This window comes from Protopterus annectens, chromosome 14.part0, assembly GCF_019279795.1.
Source record: "Protopterus annectens isolate FY-2018-M chromosome 14.part0, PAN1.0, whole genome shotgun sequence".
Classification (NCBI taxonomy): Eukaryota; Metazoa; Chordata; order Ceratodontiformes; family Protopteridae; genus Protopterus; species Protopterus annectens.
The window spans coordinates 1,112,705,928-1,112,726,506 of NC_056748.1; the positions used below are offsets into that span (position 1 = coordinate 1,112,705,928).

At 40.0% G+C, this 20,579-nt stretch overlaps 2 protein-coding genes across 4 annotated transcripts in view; one reads left to right on the forward strand and one right to left on the reverse strand.

Annotated features, from left to right (window-relative positions):
• The window catches only part of ADAMTS14 (ADAM metallopeptidase with thrombospondin type 1 motif 14), a 1,616,175-nt gene that overhangs the window by 587,519 nt on the left and 1,008,077 nt on the right, over positions 1-20,579 (forward strand). The window lies entirely within an intron of this gene.
• The window catches only part of LOC122789441 (speriolin-like), a 230,874-nt gene that overhangs the window by 3,202 nt on the left and 207,093 nt on the right, over positions 1-20,579 (reverse strand). The window contains exons 2-4 of the mRNA XM_044056900.1: positions 6,411-6,476; positions 5,249-5,914; positions 4,402-4,529 (exon numbers count right to left, since the gene is read on the reverse strand). Of these exons, the coding sequence (XP_043912835.1) occupies positions 4,402-4,529; positions 5,249-5,525 (405 nt within the window). The 5' untranslated portion in view covers positions 5,526-5,914; positions 6,411-6,476. The remainder of the gene's footprint in view (positions 1-4,401; positions 4,530-5,248; positions 5,915-6,410; positions 6,477-20,579) is intronic.

The following is a 20,579-nucleotide window of genomic DNA, read 5'->3' on the forward strand; positions in this document are numbered from 1 at the left end:
TGAGGTGAGGCTATGATTGAACATGGTACTTAGGTGGGGTGCCAATTCATTCTGTAGTTCATGTAGAAGGCAGCCTGGGATGTTGTCAGGTCCCATGAATGCTGTCTTCTTGGCTTTGGAGAGTGAGGTTTTTACCTGTGCAGCCATGGTTACAGGAACTTTGCATTCTTCTGGTGTAAAGATGGGCCCTTTAGGGGGTGAGAGGGGAGTAAAGTTTGCACTGAACCTATCTGCCAGGATGTTGGCAATATCAGTTGGTTCTGTATATTTAGTGTCATTGTGCTGTAACTCAGAGCAGATCTAATTTTTGCCATTGAGATTCTTGACATAGCTATAAAATGCTTTGTGGTTGTCTTTAGAATCAGTGGTGATTTTGTTTTCATAACTCAGCTTCTTACTGAGGCTGACCAGGGAGTTCCTCCAATCGTGGGATTTTACTCTTTTTTGCAACACTTTCTTTCTTCTGTTGTAGAGTTTGTTTATGGCAGAAGACCACCAGATTGGCTTTCTTTTTTTTGAGGATAGCATCTTGGTTCTTTTAGGGATAGCATGATCCATGCACTTGTGTAAGTGCTTATAAAGTGCATTTGTTTAGGATTCAACAGTCGTACCTCTATTGTCCATCTGCATGGGTGTTGTGAAGTTTGCCACTTCTGTCTTAAGAAGCATGAAGATTGCTTTGGAGAAATTTTTTACGGTTGTTTTCCTAATGAGGGGTGGTAGCGCGATGTGGATGTCTAGGGTAATTAGCTTGTGGTCGGATCTGACCAACTAGGAGATGACCTCTCGTGTGAACACTGGTCACCCATGTTGGTGATGACCAGGTCTAGGATATTGTTGCCCCTAGTGGGGGTGTGGATAAGTTGATCCAAGGCTTTGGAATTGATGATTTCCAGAAAACGTTGAGCAAAAGAGTTGGTACATGAGTAGTTTTCCCAGTTAATGGTAGGGTAGTTGAAATCACCCATTATTAGAGTGTTGGGTTGTACCTTAATATTTTCCAGTGTATCAAGAAAAGAGGAGTGGGAATCCTGGGGATGGTGGGGCGTCTTCAGCAACTACAATCTGGATTGCGGTTTTGCCCCGAGTTAGTTGAACTTGGATAATCTCGGATGAATTCTGCTGAGCAACTAGCTTGGAGGTGTGGATATCCTTAATGAATATGGACACGCCTCCACCTTTAGGGTTTTCGGTCCGGGTTTGGTGGCCGAAAGGTGTGGTATGAATTATAGCCTGGTAATGCAGGGGTGCTCTCTGGAGCTTTGAACCAGGTCTCTGTCACTGCACAGATGTCAACGTTCTCCATTTTAAGGAGTGCCTTGAGTGAGTGCATTTTGAGGTTTAGACTTCTAGCATCGAGTAACATTACCCTCAGATTTTGCTTGCTTGTACCTGTTATGGTGGTGAATTTGTCATTTGAACCTTGCCTAAAAAAGGCACTATATAAAGGCACATTCCTAAACACACTGGAAAATATTGAGGTACAGTCCATCACCCTTATACTGAGAGACTTTAACTACCCCTCCATTAACTGGAAAAATTACTCATGTACTAACACTTGCTCAACGTTTTCTATAATTCATTAGTTCCAACGCCCTGGACCAACTCATTCTTACCCCCACCAGGGGTAGAAACATCCTTAACCTGCTCTATACCAGTAATGAACTCTTCCCTGGTCAGATCTGACCACAAGTTAATCACCATGGATATCCACATCCCACCCTTACCCTCCCCCCCAAGGAAACCTCTGTAAAAAAACTTATCCAAAGCCAATTTTGGGCTTCTAAAAACAGAGGTAGCTAACTTCCTGACACCCATGCAAATGGAAAATAGGTGCATGACTGCTGAATCATACATCAATGCACTGTATGAGCACATACACAAGTGCATGGAACAGGCCATAACAAACAGAACCAAGACACTCTCTTTCAAAAAAGCCAATCTGGTGATCCCCCACTATTAAACTCTACAACAGAAGGAAAAACTGTTGTTGAAAAGGGTGAATTCCTAAGACTGAGAAAACTCCCTTGTTATCCGCAGCATAAAACTGAGATCCATCATCATACCCTCTAAAACTAGCTACGAAAACAAAATTGCTGCAGATTCTAAAGACAACCACAAGACATTCTATAATTATGTCAAGAATTTACATGGCAATACTCAGATCTGCTCTGAGCTACAGCACAATGGCAATACATATACAGAACCAACTGATATTTCCAACATATTGGCCGACAGGTTCAGTGTGAACTTTACCCCTCCCTTTCACCCTCTAAAGGGCCTGCCACAATACCAGAGGAATGCCAAGTCTCTTATCACGGCTGCACAGGTAAAAACCGCACTGTCCAAAGCCAAGAATATAGCTTCCATGGGACCTGATAATATCCCTGGCTGTGTTCTACATGAACTACAAAGTGAACTGGCACCACACCTGAGTACCCTATTCAATCGTAGCCTCATTTCAGGCTTTGTTCCTACTGAATGGCACACTGCAATGTTCATCCCACTCCACAAAGGGGGAGTGACTACAGACCCGTGGAACTACCGCCCCCTTAGTCTGACGAGTCTGATATGTAATGCTGTGGAGCGCATCATCATGGACCTTATAAATAAGGACATAGGGAATCTCCAAACGTTGAACCCCATACAGTTTGGGTTTATGAAATGTAGATCATGCCTGCTCAACCTGATAGACTTCTTCGAGTCTGTCACCAGAGCTGTGAATAAGGGCAAGGTAGTTCACACAGCCTACCTAGATCTTGCTAAGGCCTTCAACACCATCCCTCACTCAGGAATCAAAGATAGACTCACTAAACTAGGCATAAACCCCTATGTCATAAGATGGGTTGCCAACTGCCTCACTGATAGAACCCACACTGTGAAAGTAGCAGACTCCATATCTGACTACCGACCGGTTACAAGTTGTGTCCCACAGGGATCAGTCCTAGGTCCTCTCCTGTTTGGTATCTACTTCTCTGAAGTTTAAGCCAACACAAAGGGACTCTGGCTGAACAAGTTCGCAGATAATTGCAAACTGGGAGCCATTATTGATTCTCCAACTGATGTAGACATTCTAGAAAATGTCCTCACGGACACCAATGACTGGTGCCAGAACCATGGCCTTAAGCTCAATGCCAAAAAGTGCATTGTCATTCCCTTTGGGAAAAATTCGGTGCCCGTAAATTAGCACATAGGTGGTAGTCCACTAAACACCGAAGGTGTGATAAGAGACCTAGGGACACTGGTTGACAGCAACCTCTCCTTTGATAACCACATTGCCACTGTAGTCAGAAAGTCCTTCTATGTCATACATCTCATTACAAAAGGTTTATCATCCAGGAAGAAAAAGGTCGTAATCCCTCTCTACTCATCCCAAAATTAGACCTGTTATAGAATACAATGCCTCATTTGGTGTGTACCTCACTAGACACTTAGCAACTGGAAAGGCCACAAAAATACCTCACTAACAGGATTTTAGGCCTTAGATACATGCCCTATATGGACAGACTCAAAAAACTCCATCTATACTCTGTCTCTTATCGCCTACTTAGATGTGATCTCTGCTTGACCTACAAAGTCATGTCTGACCCAGAGCTGCTAAATATGCTACACCTAAAGAAATCACAATCCCTGCATGTCACACACTCCAGGGACCTAAACCTTATTACCACAATAAACAGAATATGCTGGAGGGACAGCTTCCTAACCGAGAGACTTTTTGTACTCTGGAACAAACTTCATCAAGCAGAGCACTTCACTGGCCCTCTTTAAGAGAAATCTTGACAAGTGGATGGGTAATAGGAAGTTCACCCCGGGGATCACTTCAGTAGCCTTGCTTGACAAGGGGCACTGGGAACTAACTTTTGGTGGCATGATGCCAGGGAATCTTCTTGGGCTAGGCTTATATAGGCTCCAGGGCCGTTAGCCTAGTACATATCTATGAACCTATACATGGTCAGGTACAGAAGGAACTGTTTAGTAATGGGGTATGGGTAGAGACAGAAATCCTTCTTGCAAGGGGTTAGAAACAGACAGAAATCCTTCCTTGCAAGGGATACTTAAAATGTTTTTTTCTTTTTAATGCAAGGAGTAAGATATTTTGCACGAAAGCAGATATACTGAACATCTGTTTTAAGATGCAGGCTTTACCCATGTAAACCTGTACTTATATTTTGTAAAATCAGAGTTTTTGTTGTAATGTGTGTTTAGTGTTTCTACCCAGGACTCCAGACTCCATAATAAATAAAAATAAATCCCTATTGTTATCACAACTCGGTTATATATCCTACCTGCAACCTTTATTTTACCTGTTTGATCTTTCCTTTTGAATCCCATGACTGCTTGCTTCCCTGTACCCTTTGAACGTCATGTAAGTTACAGATTGTCTTTTTAACTACTTACCTCCAACATATCTGTGGTGGCATTTTTCACTGTAAGATCAGTCAGACTGACCTCTTCGGGAAAAATATAACTCAGGATTCTTTGATCAAGCTGGTAGGCTATCTCCCCCACAATTCTTTCATTAATTTCTGCAAAAGAATAGAAATATTGTACAGCACATTAGTAACAAAATAAGTGGGAAATGTCAAATATTCAGTATGAAAAAAGTATACTCAGTATATTGCAAATTCCACTTAAGTGCAGTAAATTTATGGGTTAATCAAGTAAACCATTATGGTATTATAGGCTGGAAAAGGAAACCGGAAGTAGTAACAGTTTGACATTATGTATTATAATGAATGGAAAAGCCGCATGATGGAATAGATGCATAATCAGGGATAGAGTCAGATGCGGCTAAAATCGGGAAAGCAAAACAAGTGACATTTATACAATATAACTTTAGCTGAGCAAATGGATGAGGAAAAAAAAATGTAAACTAAACTAGTAAGGGAATATAGGTGAGAGGGAGTTGCCCAAGGATAGTCATAAAGACCAAATCATTAACTTGGAGAATATGGGCATCATGATTCATTCAGAGAAAACTAGCCAATAGTAGAAAACTGAAGGCAGTGGAATGCCTGTAAAATGCAAGAGTGTTTGTGTGTGTTTAAAAGCATTTGTCTGCATGCGAGACAAGTACATGTGCGAGTGACCACAAGATGTGTACTTTAGCTTATCTAAATGTATCAGGCTTGCATTACATATCCCATTCGTTGTGCATTCTGATTTTTTCAGGCATGTGCAATCTCTAACGTATGTGACATTTGTTTGAACTGATCAAGGATTTGGAACTTTCTGTATCTATTACCTTTCTGTGAGATCTGTGGGGACTTCCTTGGAGACTGGATACCACCAACTGCCACCAGCCTGCTTTTGCCACCACTGCCACTTGATCTTCTGAGAGGGGATGATGCCAGGTGTGAAATGTCCCAGTCTGGAGACTGGCAGGCACCATATATCTCATCACTGCTACTGCCAGATTTTCTCTGTGGTTCTAGGTAAGCAGAGGGTATCCCTTTGGGTGGAATGGCATCAGCTTCATCCAAATACCACTCTGGTGACTGGATGCCACTAACTGCCCCCATGTCACTGCCACTGCTGGATCTCGATCTTCGGGCCTGGTTTGATTGTAGGTAGATAGAGGGGATCCCCTGAGGTGAGGTACCACTGACTCTGCCTGGAGAGCGGCTGCTAGATCTTTGGAATGGGGATGATGACAGTTGTGAAATATGCCACCCGGTAGACTGGATGCCAGATGCCCCATTATCACTGCCGCTGCTGGATCTTCTGACTGCACGTGCTTCTAGGTAGGGAGAAGCAACCCCTGTAGCCTTCCTGATTGGGGTTGATACTTGGTGGGGAGCAATGACAAACTTGCCTTTAAAGGTATCAAAACTGTCATCATCTGAGAGTGAGAGGTCTGCAGCAGATGTTTTCAGTGGTGAATAGCTGATTTCATCATCTGAATAGGGCACTGAAAGGAAAAAAAAATTATAATGAGAACCAAGTTGTTGATCCAGTTCCACTCTACAAAGGTATCTATAACAGACATTTAAAAGTGATGGAAACAATGAAAGAAAGTATAATTGAATGTTTTTAACAGTATGGAAGGTATTCTGATGGAAGAAAAAGGTGCCATAGTGTAAAAGAAACTGAATTCATTCAAAGTTAGGAATAAAACAAAATCTATGACAGAAAATCCAACGGTAAACAATAAAGAAGAGAAAAATGTGAAATAAAAAATGTAATAAAGCCACGTAAACAAGGCCATGTCTTCAAGCTTTCAAACTCAGACTGAAGACGAACAGGAAAATGGAGACCAATAATAATCTGAGCTGTCTCTGTATTACAGGAACTCTTCCTTAATTACATCTAGATATTTAGAGATATGAATTGCATGAATACCATTATATCCATCAAACAAACTTCCCCTCAGTTACATCTAACTTTGTGTAAATGTTTAAACTTACCATGAGCTTTAGAGTCTCGAAATATTCTTCGTCGGGCATTTGAGATTGTGGCCTTTGGTGGACTCCCTAGGGGGAATAAAGAAGTTTAGAATTAAATCCAAGTGCAAATCTCTGTGCCTGTGATGTACCTTCCCTCCATAGTCACAATTAATCAAAATCAAACTGTGACAAATGCTCTCAAGATATATAGCAACTATATGAGCACAGTATCTTCATATGTTATCAATTATGTTAGGAAATAACTACCAGTGTTGGTTATACTTATTTTTTATGTTTTTCTCAAATATATTTTTATACTTATTTTTTATATTACATACTTGAATTGTGAATGAACTGAAAGACTTCTATTGTTTCACATCACATTCAACTTGTTTCTGTTTTTTGCAACATATTAAGTTGTGTGAGACTGTAACAGCATAGGTTCTTACTATGCATATTATGCAGGAGACACAATTCAGGTATCTAGCCAAAATTCCTAATTGCCCCAATGCACTGTCTGGTTTATTGACTTGCACATGGTAACACACCAGGCAAATGAAGGCTAAGGACATCAAACCCAGTACCACAGGAAGTAGTTTGCTAACAACTCATAGTCTTAATCCTTAAATATATTTGTAAGATAATGTCCAGTTAAAAAAAATGTCTTTTGTGTAACCCTTAACAGACAGGTGATATGAACTATCCAAAACAGTTCCCTACCAAAACAGAAGAATATCAGTACCTCTAGTATGAACAGGTATCCCTTTCTTTGCAAAGACACCCTGAACCTTAGACCGCAGCATCTTTGCTTTTCTCTTTTTAACTTTTAGCATCTTCTGCTGCAGATCTGCTTCTAGATCTTGCAGTGTTTGGTATTCTCTTTTAAAGTCTTCTTCTCTTCTAGAATTAGACATGTTTACAATATAGTAGTCAACTAAGTATGTGTGAAGATGTGTCTTCTGAGCTTGTTAAATAGCTGTGATGTGTCTCCCTCAGTATGACATCATAAAATAACTCCTTTGAGATGTCAGTTAAAGAAGCGATCTGATTGGTTTATATCGCATGTTTTGTGATGTCATCAAAGTCATCAGGTACACAAGCGATGTGATTGGTTACTTACTGTTTGCATCTCATCTGTTACTATAACCTCCTCTGTGATGTCATTACAGCCATCAGCTGTTGAAATGCTATATAAAAGGGTTGGATTTTGTGCAATGAATGCTTGGTTATTACTGAGCCTGGAGAAAATGTGGCTGCATGATAAGAATGTAGCATTTTTGTAAAGAGGTGTTTCCTTTTCCTTCATTATTTTCAGCAGCATTTAATCATGACATAATGATTTTTACACTAATAAAATTTTCAAGCTACAGTTGTACAAACAGCATTCACACTGCTGCTATGATGTTTAAGAATTAGTTCTACCAAGTCTGTGCAGTTACTTAGACATGGTTTAAAGCCACACAGAGTACACCAACAGTGCAACACATTTAGACCAGCTACTACACAAAGAGGGACTAAAGGTGCAGGTGTCTGAATTTACATTAAAAATAAATATACTTCAAGGCTGGTCACAATGCACTTGAGCTTCTCCACACTCAAATCACCATAAGCAAAATCCATTATAGGTTCATAGGTTGGTACTAGGCTATTGGCCCTAGGGCCTATACAAGCCTAGCCATAACAATTCCCTGGCTATTTCTTCCCACAGTATTTACTTCCCTGGACACCTGTCTAGCAGGGCGACTGACGTGATCCCCGGGTGAATTTCCTTTCTCCCATCCAATCGTCAAGGTTCCTTTTGAAGATGGACAAAGAGGCGCTGTGCTTGATATGTATGTCAACTTCCTTGCAAGCTATAGCTCCCCATTAATGACTCAAGAAACCCACAACATGCATTTAAACTTACTGGAATCATTCACCATTCAACCCGATACCATATTCATGGGCATCTTGAATTCCCCACTGTTAACTGGGAATCATATACAACATCAGAAATATAGGCACAGAGATTTCAGGATTTTGTAAACACAGACTCCCTGGATCAGATTGTCAGTACACCATCAAGGGGTGCAACTATACTGGATATGGTCCTCACTAATATGGGAGGGTGCTGCACACGCCTAGTGTAATGTCTTCTCTGGTAAGGTCAGACCACAGAATTGTCTCCACTGAAATAGAAATAAAACCTGAAACCTCAGCTAACTGGAATATTCAGGAACTACTCTAAGGCTAATCTGCTGTTAAGTGATAACCTGACTAAATTTCTAACTCCCATAAACTTTAAGAACACTGCTGCCTGTGCAGAACTGTTCACACAACTGTTTACAGAACTAACACAAAAAACAAGCCACCCTGGTAGAATCACAACAGCAATAGGCTGTATGACAGAAGAAAGAAAATCATGGAAAAAATGAGGAGGCAGAGCACCCAGCAGTGTAAAAGTACTGTCATCAAACTAAATGAACTAGTCCGAGGAAAAATAGAGTCTACCAAAGCTAAATTTGAGGTAAATTTGGCCTCCCAGGCCAAGAACAACCACAAGGCATTCTTTAGCTATGTACTCAGCCCCAAAGGTACTACACAGTTGTGTGCAGAGATCATTTTAAGTGGAGCCACCTCTACTGAGCCAAAATATGTAGCAGACGTCCTGGCCGAAGAAATTCAGCTCAAGTGTTACCCCTCTCTCCCCATCAAACTTCCCTCAGGCAATACCACCAAATATAACTCCTGCTGATATCACTAGGGAATAGGTCTTTACTTCTGTCTGTCTGTCTGTCTCTCTCTCTCTCTCTCTCTCTAAGGCTAAGCCCACTGCATTGATGGGCCAAGGGAAAATCCCAGGATCCCTTCTAAACAGCATGAAACATGATCTGTCAGACCGTCTGGAATTGCTGTTTAATTGTAGCCTCCAAATAAGCTTCATGCCTCATGAATAGAGAACAGCAACAGTCATCTCTCTGCAATAAAGCTGGGCCATCTACCGACCCTGGAAACTGCAGACCAATAAGTCTTACTAGTCTCATATGTAAAATCATGGAAAGAATTATTATGGAAATGATAGGAAACCTCCAGACACTGGACCCAACCCAGTATGGTTTCGTCAAAGACAGGTCATACCTACTCAGCCTGGAAAACTTCTTTGAGAAGGTCACCAAAGCAATAGATGAGGGCAAAATGGTTCACACTGCCTACCTTGACTAGTTTTAAATGGATGGTGTACAAGAGAGAAAGTGTTGTCGTGTGAGCTTTTGAGTTTATGCTCTTTGCCTTGTGAAGGCAGTTTCAGTCTTAGAAAGAGAGAAGTGACCATGTTTTAGAACAGTAAATTAGTGTATTTGGAAAAAAAAAGTGTCCCTATGATGCACTGAAAGCCATTTTGGATTTTTAGCCAGTTGCAATGTTGCATTCAGGTTGGGGTATGGGGTCTGCTCCTGGAATGAATCTGCAGAGTTTACTCCCAGCAGTCTGTTTTCTGTGGGAATTGTGGCTTTAATGCATAATGAGAAAAGGAAGACCATATTCTAGTCTGGGTATGAAAATATTTTTGGCAGTGGCCTTGCAAGCCTTAATTCGTTACAAAATGTGCACTTGTGGTAAAGGAGAGAATGGAGCCTGTACAATGGCGTTAGCTAATCATGATCCCAATAAAATGTGTCAATATAAAAGGAAGGAAGGAGATTTGTTAATTTTTTTCTGAGGTTAAGACCATAACAGTAGTCCTCTTGTGGTTAATTAACATATTATTAGATGTGGACCATTTGCATTATCAAATATTGTTTGCAGGTCAGAGTGGCTAACTCTAGATTGTAGGATCAGCAGTATTTAAGATTTAGCAGTTCTAGATGGGCATTGAAAAGGATTTAGAGAAGTGGAGTACCTAGCACAGGGCCTTGTGTTACACCTGTGTGAAATGTGCCAGAAGTACAGAATGAGTGTTACTAAGGACATCTTTCGGATGGTGGGGAACCTTCTCAGTCTTTGAAGTTTACTGAGAAGAAGTGTATGACTGACAGTTTCAGAAGCCCTTGTCATTGTCAAGATAAAGACTTTCTGTAATGAAGTTTAGATTTAAACCTTTCAGTTTCATAAGCCCTTGTCATTTTCAAGAAAAAGATTTTCTGTAATGAAGTTTACATTTAATCCTTTCTATGGAAAAATGTCCAAATAACCAACGGTAGACAATAAAAAATCCTTCATATTTGAGAAATGCTTTAAATACTGTCAGATCATTTTGCCTCTAGAAGGAACCAACTCCAAAAGAAACAATGTTTAAGGACAGTACCAGTCCCAACATCTACATTCATTTTAATTATAACATCAATTCCACAAGTCTTCTATAAATAATTATCTCTATGCAGCTATACCGAAGGCACAAGACAACAACTGGAAAGGCTGCAGAAATGCCTCACAAAGAGTATTACCGGCCACAAACAGATGCCCTACGCAGACTGTCTGAAAATACTCCAGCTTTACTCCGTTGCATATTGCCTGCTCAGAGGCAATCTCTGCCTAACATACAAAGCTATGTCATACCCAGAGCTGTTGGACATGCTCCTCTTAAAGAAATCCCAATCCCTCTGAGCTACACACTCCATGGATCTAAACCTTGTCACCATAATAAACAGAATATGCTGGACTGATTGATTCCTGTCCCAGAGACTTCCCATACTCTGGAACAAACCACCTGTCTTAGCACTCTTCAAGAAAAATCTTGATGATTGGATGAGAAATAGGAAATTCACCCCGGGGAATCACCTCTGTGGCTCTGCTCGACAGGGGCACAGGAAAATAATTTTCTTGGGCGGCGAAAGCCAGGGTACCTTTTTGGCTAAGCTTATATAGGCCCTAGGGCCGATAGCCCAGTACCTACCTGTGAAACTATGAACATATGTAGATGGACTGAAAACATATATAATGTTAAACTTAAGTCCAGTTCCTACAAGTAAATAACTTTTAGACAAGCTATCTGACCATATGCTTTACTGGGTACCACTAAAATTTAACAAGTTCCCTGTGATATGAATCTGTTACAGTGTTTTTTTTTTTTGTTTTTTTTTTGATAGTCGCCACGAAAAGCAGATGCCAGCAGCTCATATCCTTTCTCTTTGGTTACACACTATCCTCATACTGTTTCTGTGTATATTCTCCTGTTCTGTACTTTACCCTTCCCTGAATTCATTTCTAGCCTCACTCATAATTGCCTTTCCTCGTGCGCCAGCCCTATTTTACTGTCTTCAGACTCTTACATATTAATGTTTTTTTATGCCCTGCTTTTAGCTGCTAGTAATACCTCTCTCTCCCCCTCCAAAGCCCCTCTCTATTGTAGCTTATTTTAACCACACAGCACTGGGTTTGCTTCAAGTAAATCTACTTGTGTAGCTTGAGGCCAGTGTCCTTTTTTAAGTTTACTTCTGCTCATATTTTATTTCTTTTTATTTTATTTCTGGTGACTATACCTTTAGAAACTTTGTATCTTTGTTTCTCAAGCTAGTTTTTCACTATCTTTTTCTGATTGTTTCTATGACTTCATCTTGACCAGGGTGCTAGCCCCGCTCCGTTCACCCACGCTATGCTCGGGCTCACTTTGCTCCCCTACCCTACTCCCATTCCAACCCACCCCCATTACAATTACCTTTATACCTAACTATCCCTCCCCTTCATGTCCCACTAGCCACTACAATTCCACTTCCTGCCTATTGCCACAATCACCTTACTAATCTGTCAATCTTGTCAACACCACTTCCTCTATACCACTGTCTCTCTACCTACTCTATCTGACCATATTTTATTCCAACATGTATTATTTTCTAATATCTTCTACACTACTTTTATTCTCTCTATCTCCACCTCTTACCACCCCAATCTCTCTGACCCACTCCTATGTTCACCAACTTCTCACTCATACAACATATATCCAACTACTTCATCTTTTACTATCTCCCCTAATCTCTTTACTACCTCTACCTCAAGTCTATATAAGCTATCCATAATGCAGGTTTTTAAACCTTCCCACAAAGCTAAGTCAAAACTATACAAATTCTATCTAGCATCTACTACACACTCTCCTCACTAAAAACCTACTTTGTTCTAGAGATATCCATCCCAACCCTGGCCCCTCTTCTCTCCCCAAAACTACATCTACACTGCCCCCATCTTACTCCTCTTAAAGTCACCAACCTCAGTCACAACAATCATATCCATCCAAATACTTAACTATTTACTCATTGAATATTCAGAGTCTAGCAAATAAAGTCACTGAGTTGCACTCATGGATAGCTCTCAATACCCTTCACATCCTCTCCCTATCTGAAACCTGGCTCAAGCCACAAATCTTAAATAGTGAAATACTCCCACCAGGTTATAATATCTTCTGATCTGATAGACCTGTAAAAAAAGGTGGTGGCGTGGCTATCCTCTACGCTAACATTCTTAACTTCTCACCATACCATTCCTCAATTCCTGACTTCCTCCCAGCTGAAATCATCATCCTTAACTGCCATCTGAATCCCCACAAAAAACTTGCAATTGCCTCTATCTACGTTCCTCCTGGTAACAATCTGCCCATTCTTGAAAACATCCTATCCTGGTTCTCCCACAACATACCATATGAGGCACTTATATCCTTGGTGATATCAACACTGATTGGTCCAACCTCACAACTGACTCCCCCCAAGTCAGTATCCATCTACACGGCTTCCACCAACTTATAACATCTTCCACTCGCTTCCATAAAAATTCCACTTCCAGCTCCATCATAGACTGGATCCTTAACAATTTCCCCCACCAATACCACAATCCCACCACCTTACCTGACTCCCTCAGTGATCATCTCCCTACCACCATCTTAAGACACTACTCCCATATTCGTAAACCCCACCTTATCAAAGACTGTCGAAAACTGTCGACTTTCAATTAATCCAAATTTAACTTAATTCTCCACAACATAGATTGGTCCATCCTAAAACACTTCCCCCTGAATGATGCTGTAAGCACTTTCAATAGCATCTTCATGAATACTCTAAACTCCTTAGCTCCCTCTAGGAAGATCAGTAAAATCATACCATGCTCCCTGGCTTTCCAAAGAGACTAGGTCCCTTATGAAACAAAGATATTGTGCTTGGAAAACCTGGACTAAAACTAAATAACCACCTTTACTTCAAAAATACAGGCAACTGAGGAACCTTGCAAAAAACATACAATTAATGACAAAAAGTTATACTATAGCTCTGCTCAGCTTAAAAACAAATCCAATCCTCGAAAATTTTGGTCAACTCTCAACAACAACCTCTGTCCTGGAAAGCCCTCTAATCCCTCCCAATACCCTAACTCTTCCTCTCAGGAAACAGCTACCCTCCTGAATAAACACTTTATCTCTTCCATCCAAAATCTGGTAACCTCTAAGCCAAACTCTACTACGACACCCACCTCTCCAAGTCCCACTAACACAACTTTGTTTTCTTTTGAGCCAGTTCCCATTACTTGCATCCAGTCTCTACTACTCAAGCTAAAACCTTGCTCTCCTTCCACTGACAATCTATCTCCTACATTCCTCAAACTTGCTGCTGACTCAATTGCCTATCCTATATCTATACTACTTAATCTATTCTGGAATCAACTGTCCCCACCCTTTTGAAATCATTCTTCACTATTCCTCTTCATAAAGGTGGAAACTCCACTGACCCCTCAAACTACTGACCCATTGCCATTCTGCCCCCCCCCTCTCCAAGATATTAGAAAAATGTATTCACTCACAGTTTTTCAATCACCTCCTCACACACCACTTACTTACCCCTACCCAACATGGATTTCATCCTCACCACAGCACCACCACTGCCCTCCTCTCCTTCACTCATCATTGCAGAGGCCCTAGACAACTATAAACTCATTTCCTGTCTCTTCATAGATCTCTCCAAAGCCTTCGATACTGTCTCTCATCCTCTACTACTACCCAAACTCGCAAATCTCCACCTATCTACCTCCGCACTTGCCTGATTTAATAGTTACCTATCTGGCATGGGAACAGTCTGTCAAATGGCTGTCATCCTCCTCACCTTTCCTTCCCATCTCCACTGGTGTTCCCCAAGGCTCCATCTTGGGATCCCTTTTGTTTAACATCTTCACCAATGATCTTTACACCTCATGTAAAGACCTCATGCAAAGAATCCTCCCTTATTCAGTATGCCAATGACTCTACACTTATATCCATCTCAAATAACATTCCTGAACTACACTCCCTGACCCAGCAGGCCCTACTATCCACTGAACAATGGCTCTCTCACAACCTATTGATCCTAAATCCCAAAAAGACCAAACTCCTACTTTTCCTTCCCTGTTCTCTTTCTCATCACAAAACCTCCTTTTTTATTACATCTTCTAAGAATACAACTATCCAACCTGACACCCACACAAAACTCATAGGGGTCATTATCGATGATGAACTCAAGCTCAACCTACACATACTCCAGTGTATAAAAAAAAAAAACAGAAACTAGGTCTGCTATATCGGAACAAAAAATTCCTAACCCCTGAATCTAGACTTACCCTGGGCCAGGCACTCCCTCTTATATGCCGCCCCAGTTCTTACCAATATCCAGGCCTCCACTCTAAACAAACTCTAGCAGACTTACCATAAAATAGCCAGATTCATTGCTAACTCCCCATACAACTCACACCACTGCATTTCTTTAAACTCTCTTCAATGGCTTGAACTTCCCCAGTTTCTGCTATCTTATCAATTTCATATGCTACACTCTATTCTTTATAAACCCTCCTTCTGTCCATCTCTATCTTCCTTAGTCTCCATCTACATCCCATCCTGAACCCTCCGTACTTCTAACAAACAATTACTTGATATCTACCACCCAAAAAGGTCAGTAGGCAAACTACTCTACAAACACTCCCTTGCCCATGCTTGGAACAAACTTCCCCTTGACTTACGTTCAATCTCCCACACCTCACACTTTAGAAATGAACTAAAAGCTTATTTTCTCAATTCCAGAACCTACCCTTGCCATGACCCTACCTAGTCTTCCTTCCCTTTATGTACCCTCAAAAGGACCATACTTAGTACCTCATTACACCTCTCTCTCCAATGTGTGTACTATGTATTTGTATAATTTTATACAAACAAAAAAAATGTTTATTATTGACCTGTTGAACTATATCAATGTAAAATTGTTACTTAGCTTTTTTTAATGCAACTTTAACTTTATGCATATAACCCAACATATGTAAATTGTTTTGCTATAACTGCTGTTATATCAATATTGTTTAAAATTGTACTTGTTTTAAAATGTACTACTGAAGCTTTTCTCCCCAGGTCTCCACTGAAAATAGGCCACAAGCCCAGTTGGACAAACCCAGTTAACAAATGTCAATAAATAAATAAATAAATGAATAAATTTAATTAATTATATATTTAGATGAAAATAGAGTAGTTAACACTGGGTAAATCAGTTTTAGAAGTACAGTCATCTTAGTAATTGTTAATTTCTCATCTTGCAAAAGCAGTATTCCCGTTACCATGGTGAACAAAGTCCTTCCATTACTAAGAATTGCAAATCTACAAGAATCCAATGAATGTATATTTGCAGTGTATTTTACAGCTTACTAAGAGGTTCAAAGTTAGTAGCATCTGTCTCAAGATTTGAATGTGAAGCAAAAATTTCAGCTGATTAAATAGTTACAAGAATGTGAAAGCAGACAGAATGGCGGAATGAGAATAACTGTGATGTCATTTACAAAAGGGATTAATGTATCATTTTGTCAGTTAATAGATCCAAAATAAATCATTTAAAAGGGTTGTTGTAATGGCTTATGCTAATGGTTCTATTGCCAAAATCAAAAGAATAGGGAAGATGACATAGCTGTCTTGTTTCATATCTTATCACACATTTTAGATAAGAAAAGGGACGAATTCTTAATTTTCCAAAAGTACTTCCATGTACTTTTTTTAATAATGCTTATAAAATGTTGATGGAAATTCATCCTAGAATGGATTAAACTGAAAAAAATGCTAACTAAGGCTGTCAAAAGACTTTTCAGTATCAAGAGCAAATATGATCATTGGGGTTTTAGTGCGAGTGTGTATTATTAACAATACTAGAAGGCGTTTAAACACACTTACAAGGCTGATTCTTACAAATTAAAGGGGCACTGTCCCATGACTAAAATTGCATTTCTGCCTCGGACCGAAGCTGAAAACATTGCCACCCACTTAGCTAATCACCTGCCTGTTTATGACATCAGTAATGATGTCTAACAATCCCACCCACGGCATTAAGTTTTTTAAAAAAGGTACACAAACCTGTATTCCAGTCCTGTTTTACTTCCCTCTGGAATAAGACACTCATTGCTAGTGTTCCCTGCTTCACACAGTGCACTATACTTGTTTCTGCCGTGTTTTTTGAACAAAGACAAAAATAACGGCATACCCCCCCCCCCCCAAAAAAAAGACACGTTTTAAATATTGCTCTTAGAAACTTAGAAAGTTGCCAGAATAAAAAGGTCTGGTTACCATGCATTTTCTGAAGGATATGTAGTCTGGAACTCAAATGCCTGTCATTGAGTAAATGTGATACTTATTGATTAGTCACAAAAAAATTTCAGAGAACTGTAAATTTTCTGAGGAACAGATTCAAAATATGAAACGAAAGTCTGGACAGTTGAGAGGCATTGTCAGCTTGCACGAGCCAATCCCAAGGCTTACCTGGTAATGCTAGATGCTGACATTATCCAGAGATTTTTTTTTCCTTACAGTTTATAAATGTTTCCCCTGCTTGTGTCAGCAGTGCAGCTAGGGTGAGTGGACAGGGAAAACGCAATCATCTGATCATGATCTTTTTTAATGCAAAACATTTGCGGTAAAACCTAAGTGCTGTTGCGCTTTCTGTGTGGTCTAAACTGTAGCATCTGCTTGTTACATTGTAACAAGTAGTTTGCTACAGTTAAAAGTTAGAAAAAAATGTTTTTAATGCAAAACAGTTGCATCCATTTCTTGCTGCGATTGATTTAAATGAAAATCAATGCTAGGTGCCTACACAGTCATTCCAGGGTTGGTGAGCATCATGGATGAAGCACACATTATGAGGAAGTGGAAAGACTCAAAATGTGAGATGGAAATGTGGACAGTTGAGGCATGGCATCGTCTAATTGCAAGACCCTATCTCAGTGCTTACTCAGTGATACATGATTCTCCCGGTCTCCAGAGATGTATTTTTTGTTTGTTTGTTTGTTTCATAAATTGTATAAATGTTTCCCCTGCCTGTGTCAGAACTGTAGCTATGCTGGGTGGAGATGGAAAAACAGAATAACCCCACAACGATCTTTCTTTAATACAATACCGGCTTTTGAAAGCTGGTATTACATTTGCGGTTAAAGGATTTGCAGTTAAGCAGTACAAATGCACTACACAGGCAAGCTCGTACTTAGGATCAAGGCAATCCAGATCACGGATGTTAACGCTTGCTTACACTTTTAATCTGTAATCAGACAAGCTGAACCCGCAACTGTTCCAGTCTTCCCTGGTTAACAAATATAAATAAAATACATAAATCATAAATATTTTCATTTTTATGTAGTTACTATTTTACAAAAATGCACTTTATATGTGTATGTATATATAAGTATGTGTACACATGAGTTTTCCCATCACTGGATCCACTTTGGACACTTTTCCTCCAATCGATCTATCCAGTTTTCATTTTAGACTTATTTCTGCCATTATCTCCTTATGCGGTATTCAGTTGCTCGCATTTCATTTGATTGCATCTAAACACTCATTTGTGCATTCTAGTGTGAGACATTCATATACGTAGGACCTGCCTATAAGTTTACTTCCTGCTAATTTGTGTGACCTTGAAAGCATTACATTTATAGTAATGGAGACTTGGGTGCACAATATCCATGTCAGGGAGTGCAATGGAGACTTGAATGCACAACACCCATGTCAGGAAGTGCAGTGGAGAGTTACTCACATCAGGGAATGCAGAGGAAACTTCATACTGATCACAAATATACGAATTGAGCAACTGCCAGTTAGTAGGACAAACCTGAGTATTTCACATTTGCTTGTATAAAGTAGGTCTTATTTCTGTTATTTCTGTTTGTAAAGCTGCATGAGAAATCACCTCATAACAATAGTGAACTACATTCTTGCAGGGCTCAGTGCTTGGACGACTCTTGTTCAGTATTTACTTCTCTGACATACAGACAAAAAACACGGTCCATGGCTAGCCAGGTTTGTAGATGACTGTAAACTGGGAATCATTGTTAAATCCCCCTCTGATATAGAAATCCTTCAGCAAGAACTTGTAAATGCCTGGTATATTGAAAAACTGGCTTAAATTAAATGCTACAAAATACAACATTGTTGCATTTGGCAGACAAATGACCCCCCCCCAGCATATAGCATTGGCAATCCACTTCAAAATCAAAATGTCACTAGAGATGTGAGAACCTGGTTGGGTAATCCTCTCTCTTTCCTTTGACTATCATTTTGTGACAGTTGTCAAGAGCACCTATGTGGCACAGGTGATCACCAAGATCAGAAAAAAAGAGGTTACTGTCCCTTTGTATTTAGCACTGATTAGACCAATTATAGAAAATAATGCCCAGTTTCAGACATGCCTCAGCAGGTACGTTAAAAGTTAGACACCCGAGGTTCCTAATAAAGGGGATCATAGGCTTAGAGCCCCTAATCTACTTAAAACAATTAGAAACAGCGTCCCTCTTTTGTGTGTTTAATATGCTTCTCAGTAGAGACCTATACCTCATCTTCTGAGCAATCAAGGAACATAGTGTTCCAGGATCTCATACCTTCATAAACCAAACAGGCCACAAACACTAGAATAAGACATCTAAACATGCTTTAGAAAATCAATAAAACATGGTAAAATGCAGAGTCATTGTTCAGCATTTTCTTCGCTTGTGGAATACACTTACTGTGCAGATAAAGACAAGACCTGGATAACGGTATTCATAAATTCACCCTGAGCATGTTTAGCATACTCCTCCTCTACAAGGGAGGTACAAACTAGCATGGGAAATGGCAAGGTGCAATGGTCACAAGACTCAGTTGCCTTGAACTTCCAATGATTTTTACACCCCCTCTCACTAGATCACTACCTGCCGGTATCTCCTTTGGATCAGACCTGTTTCCTCACCGCTCTGTTTCTGCAAAATAAAACTGTTTCTCTACTTAACATCTTACTGGTTTTCACCTTACCTGCCAAGCCCTAAATATTTTTTTAGCCAGCCACTCTGCTGGCAGCTACTACTAAATATCTATCACGCTATTCAATATTTATGCAAGCAATAAGCCTTAATAATAATCTATACCTCTTTCTGCAATACATGGACAATGGCTGCTCCCAAAGTGTAAATGACTGTTTCACTTTTCATGTGCATTTATTGTCATGCATGTCTTATGCATTCATTTTTTTCTTCCACTGCCTTTGCATATGTTTTGTATTGCAGCACAACTCTTGTACATTTCATTGCATTGTTCAGCTTTGTGTCTTGTGCCTTTGACTGATGTTATGGTTGAAAAGATCTTCAAAGCAGTTCACTAACTTGCTTAACAATCTTAAAAAAATAATTGGCACATGTACTGCTGGGATTTTTAATACAGTGTCTCTATGGAAATCTTAAAGAAGAAGGACCCTGTTAAAATTTCACATTTTGTGGCTTTCAGGTGTTTCCTAACTCCATGTAATGCACCCTGTTTTTTGAACTTGTCCAACTGTGACATAAATATAAGACTAGGAAGTCATCTTGCAGTCTGAGAGAACACCAAGACATTTCCAGGATAAAATTACTGTGATGCACTCTATAAGTCAACAGGAAATGTTAAGTTCAGTTTATATGCACTTTTCTCTACTGTGCAACTATTTCAGCAGCCTTTTCAAAGTATGACCATCACCAAAACATATACACATAGCTACCATACTGCAAATGTGATAACTACACAATAAGACATGGCAAAGGTACACAACATGAAAGTCACACCGGATTCATGAAGCTTGCTCCATGCGCCAGAGTAGCGTTGGTGATCAAGTGCCAAACATGGCTGTCGAGCGACACAGGTAAGAGCTGTTTCCACGTGCACTACCAGGGTACGCGAGAGATGCGCAGCTCCCTGTGCATGTATGCTAATTACCCCATGCGCAGCAGTGTAGCATGCAAATGAAG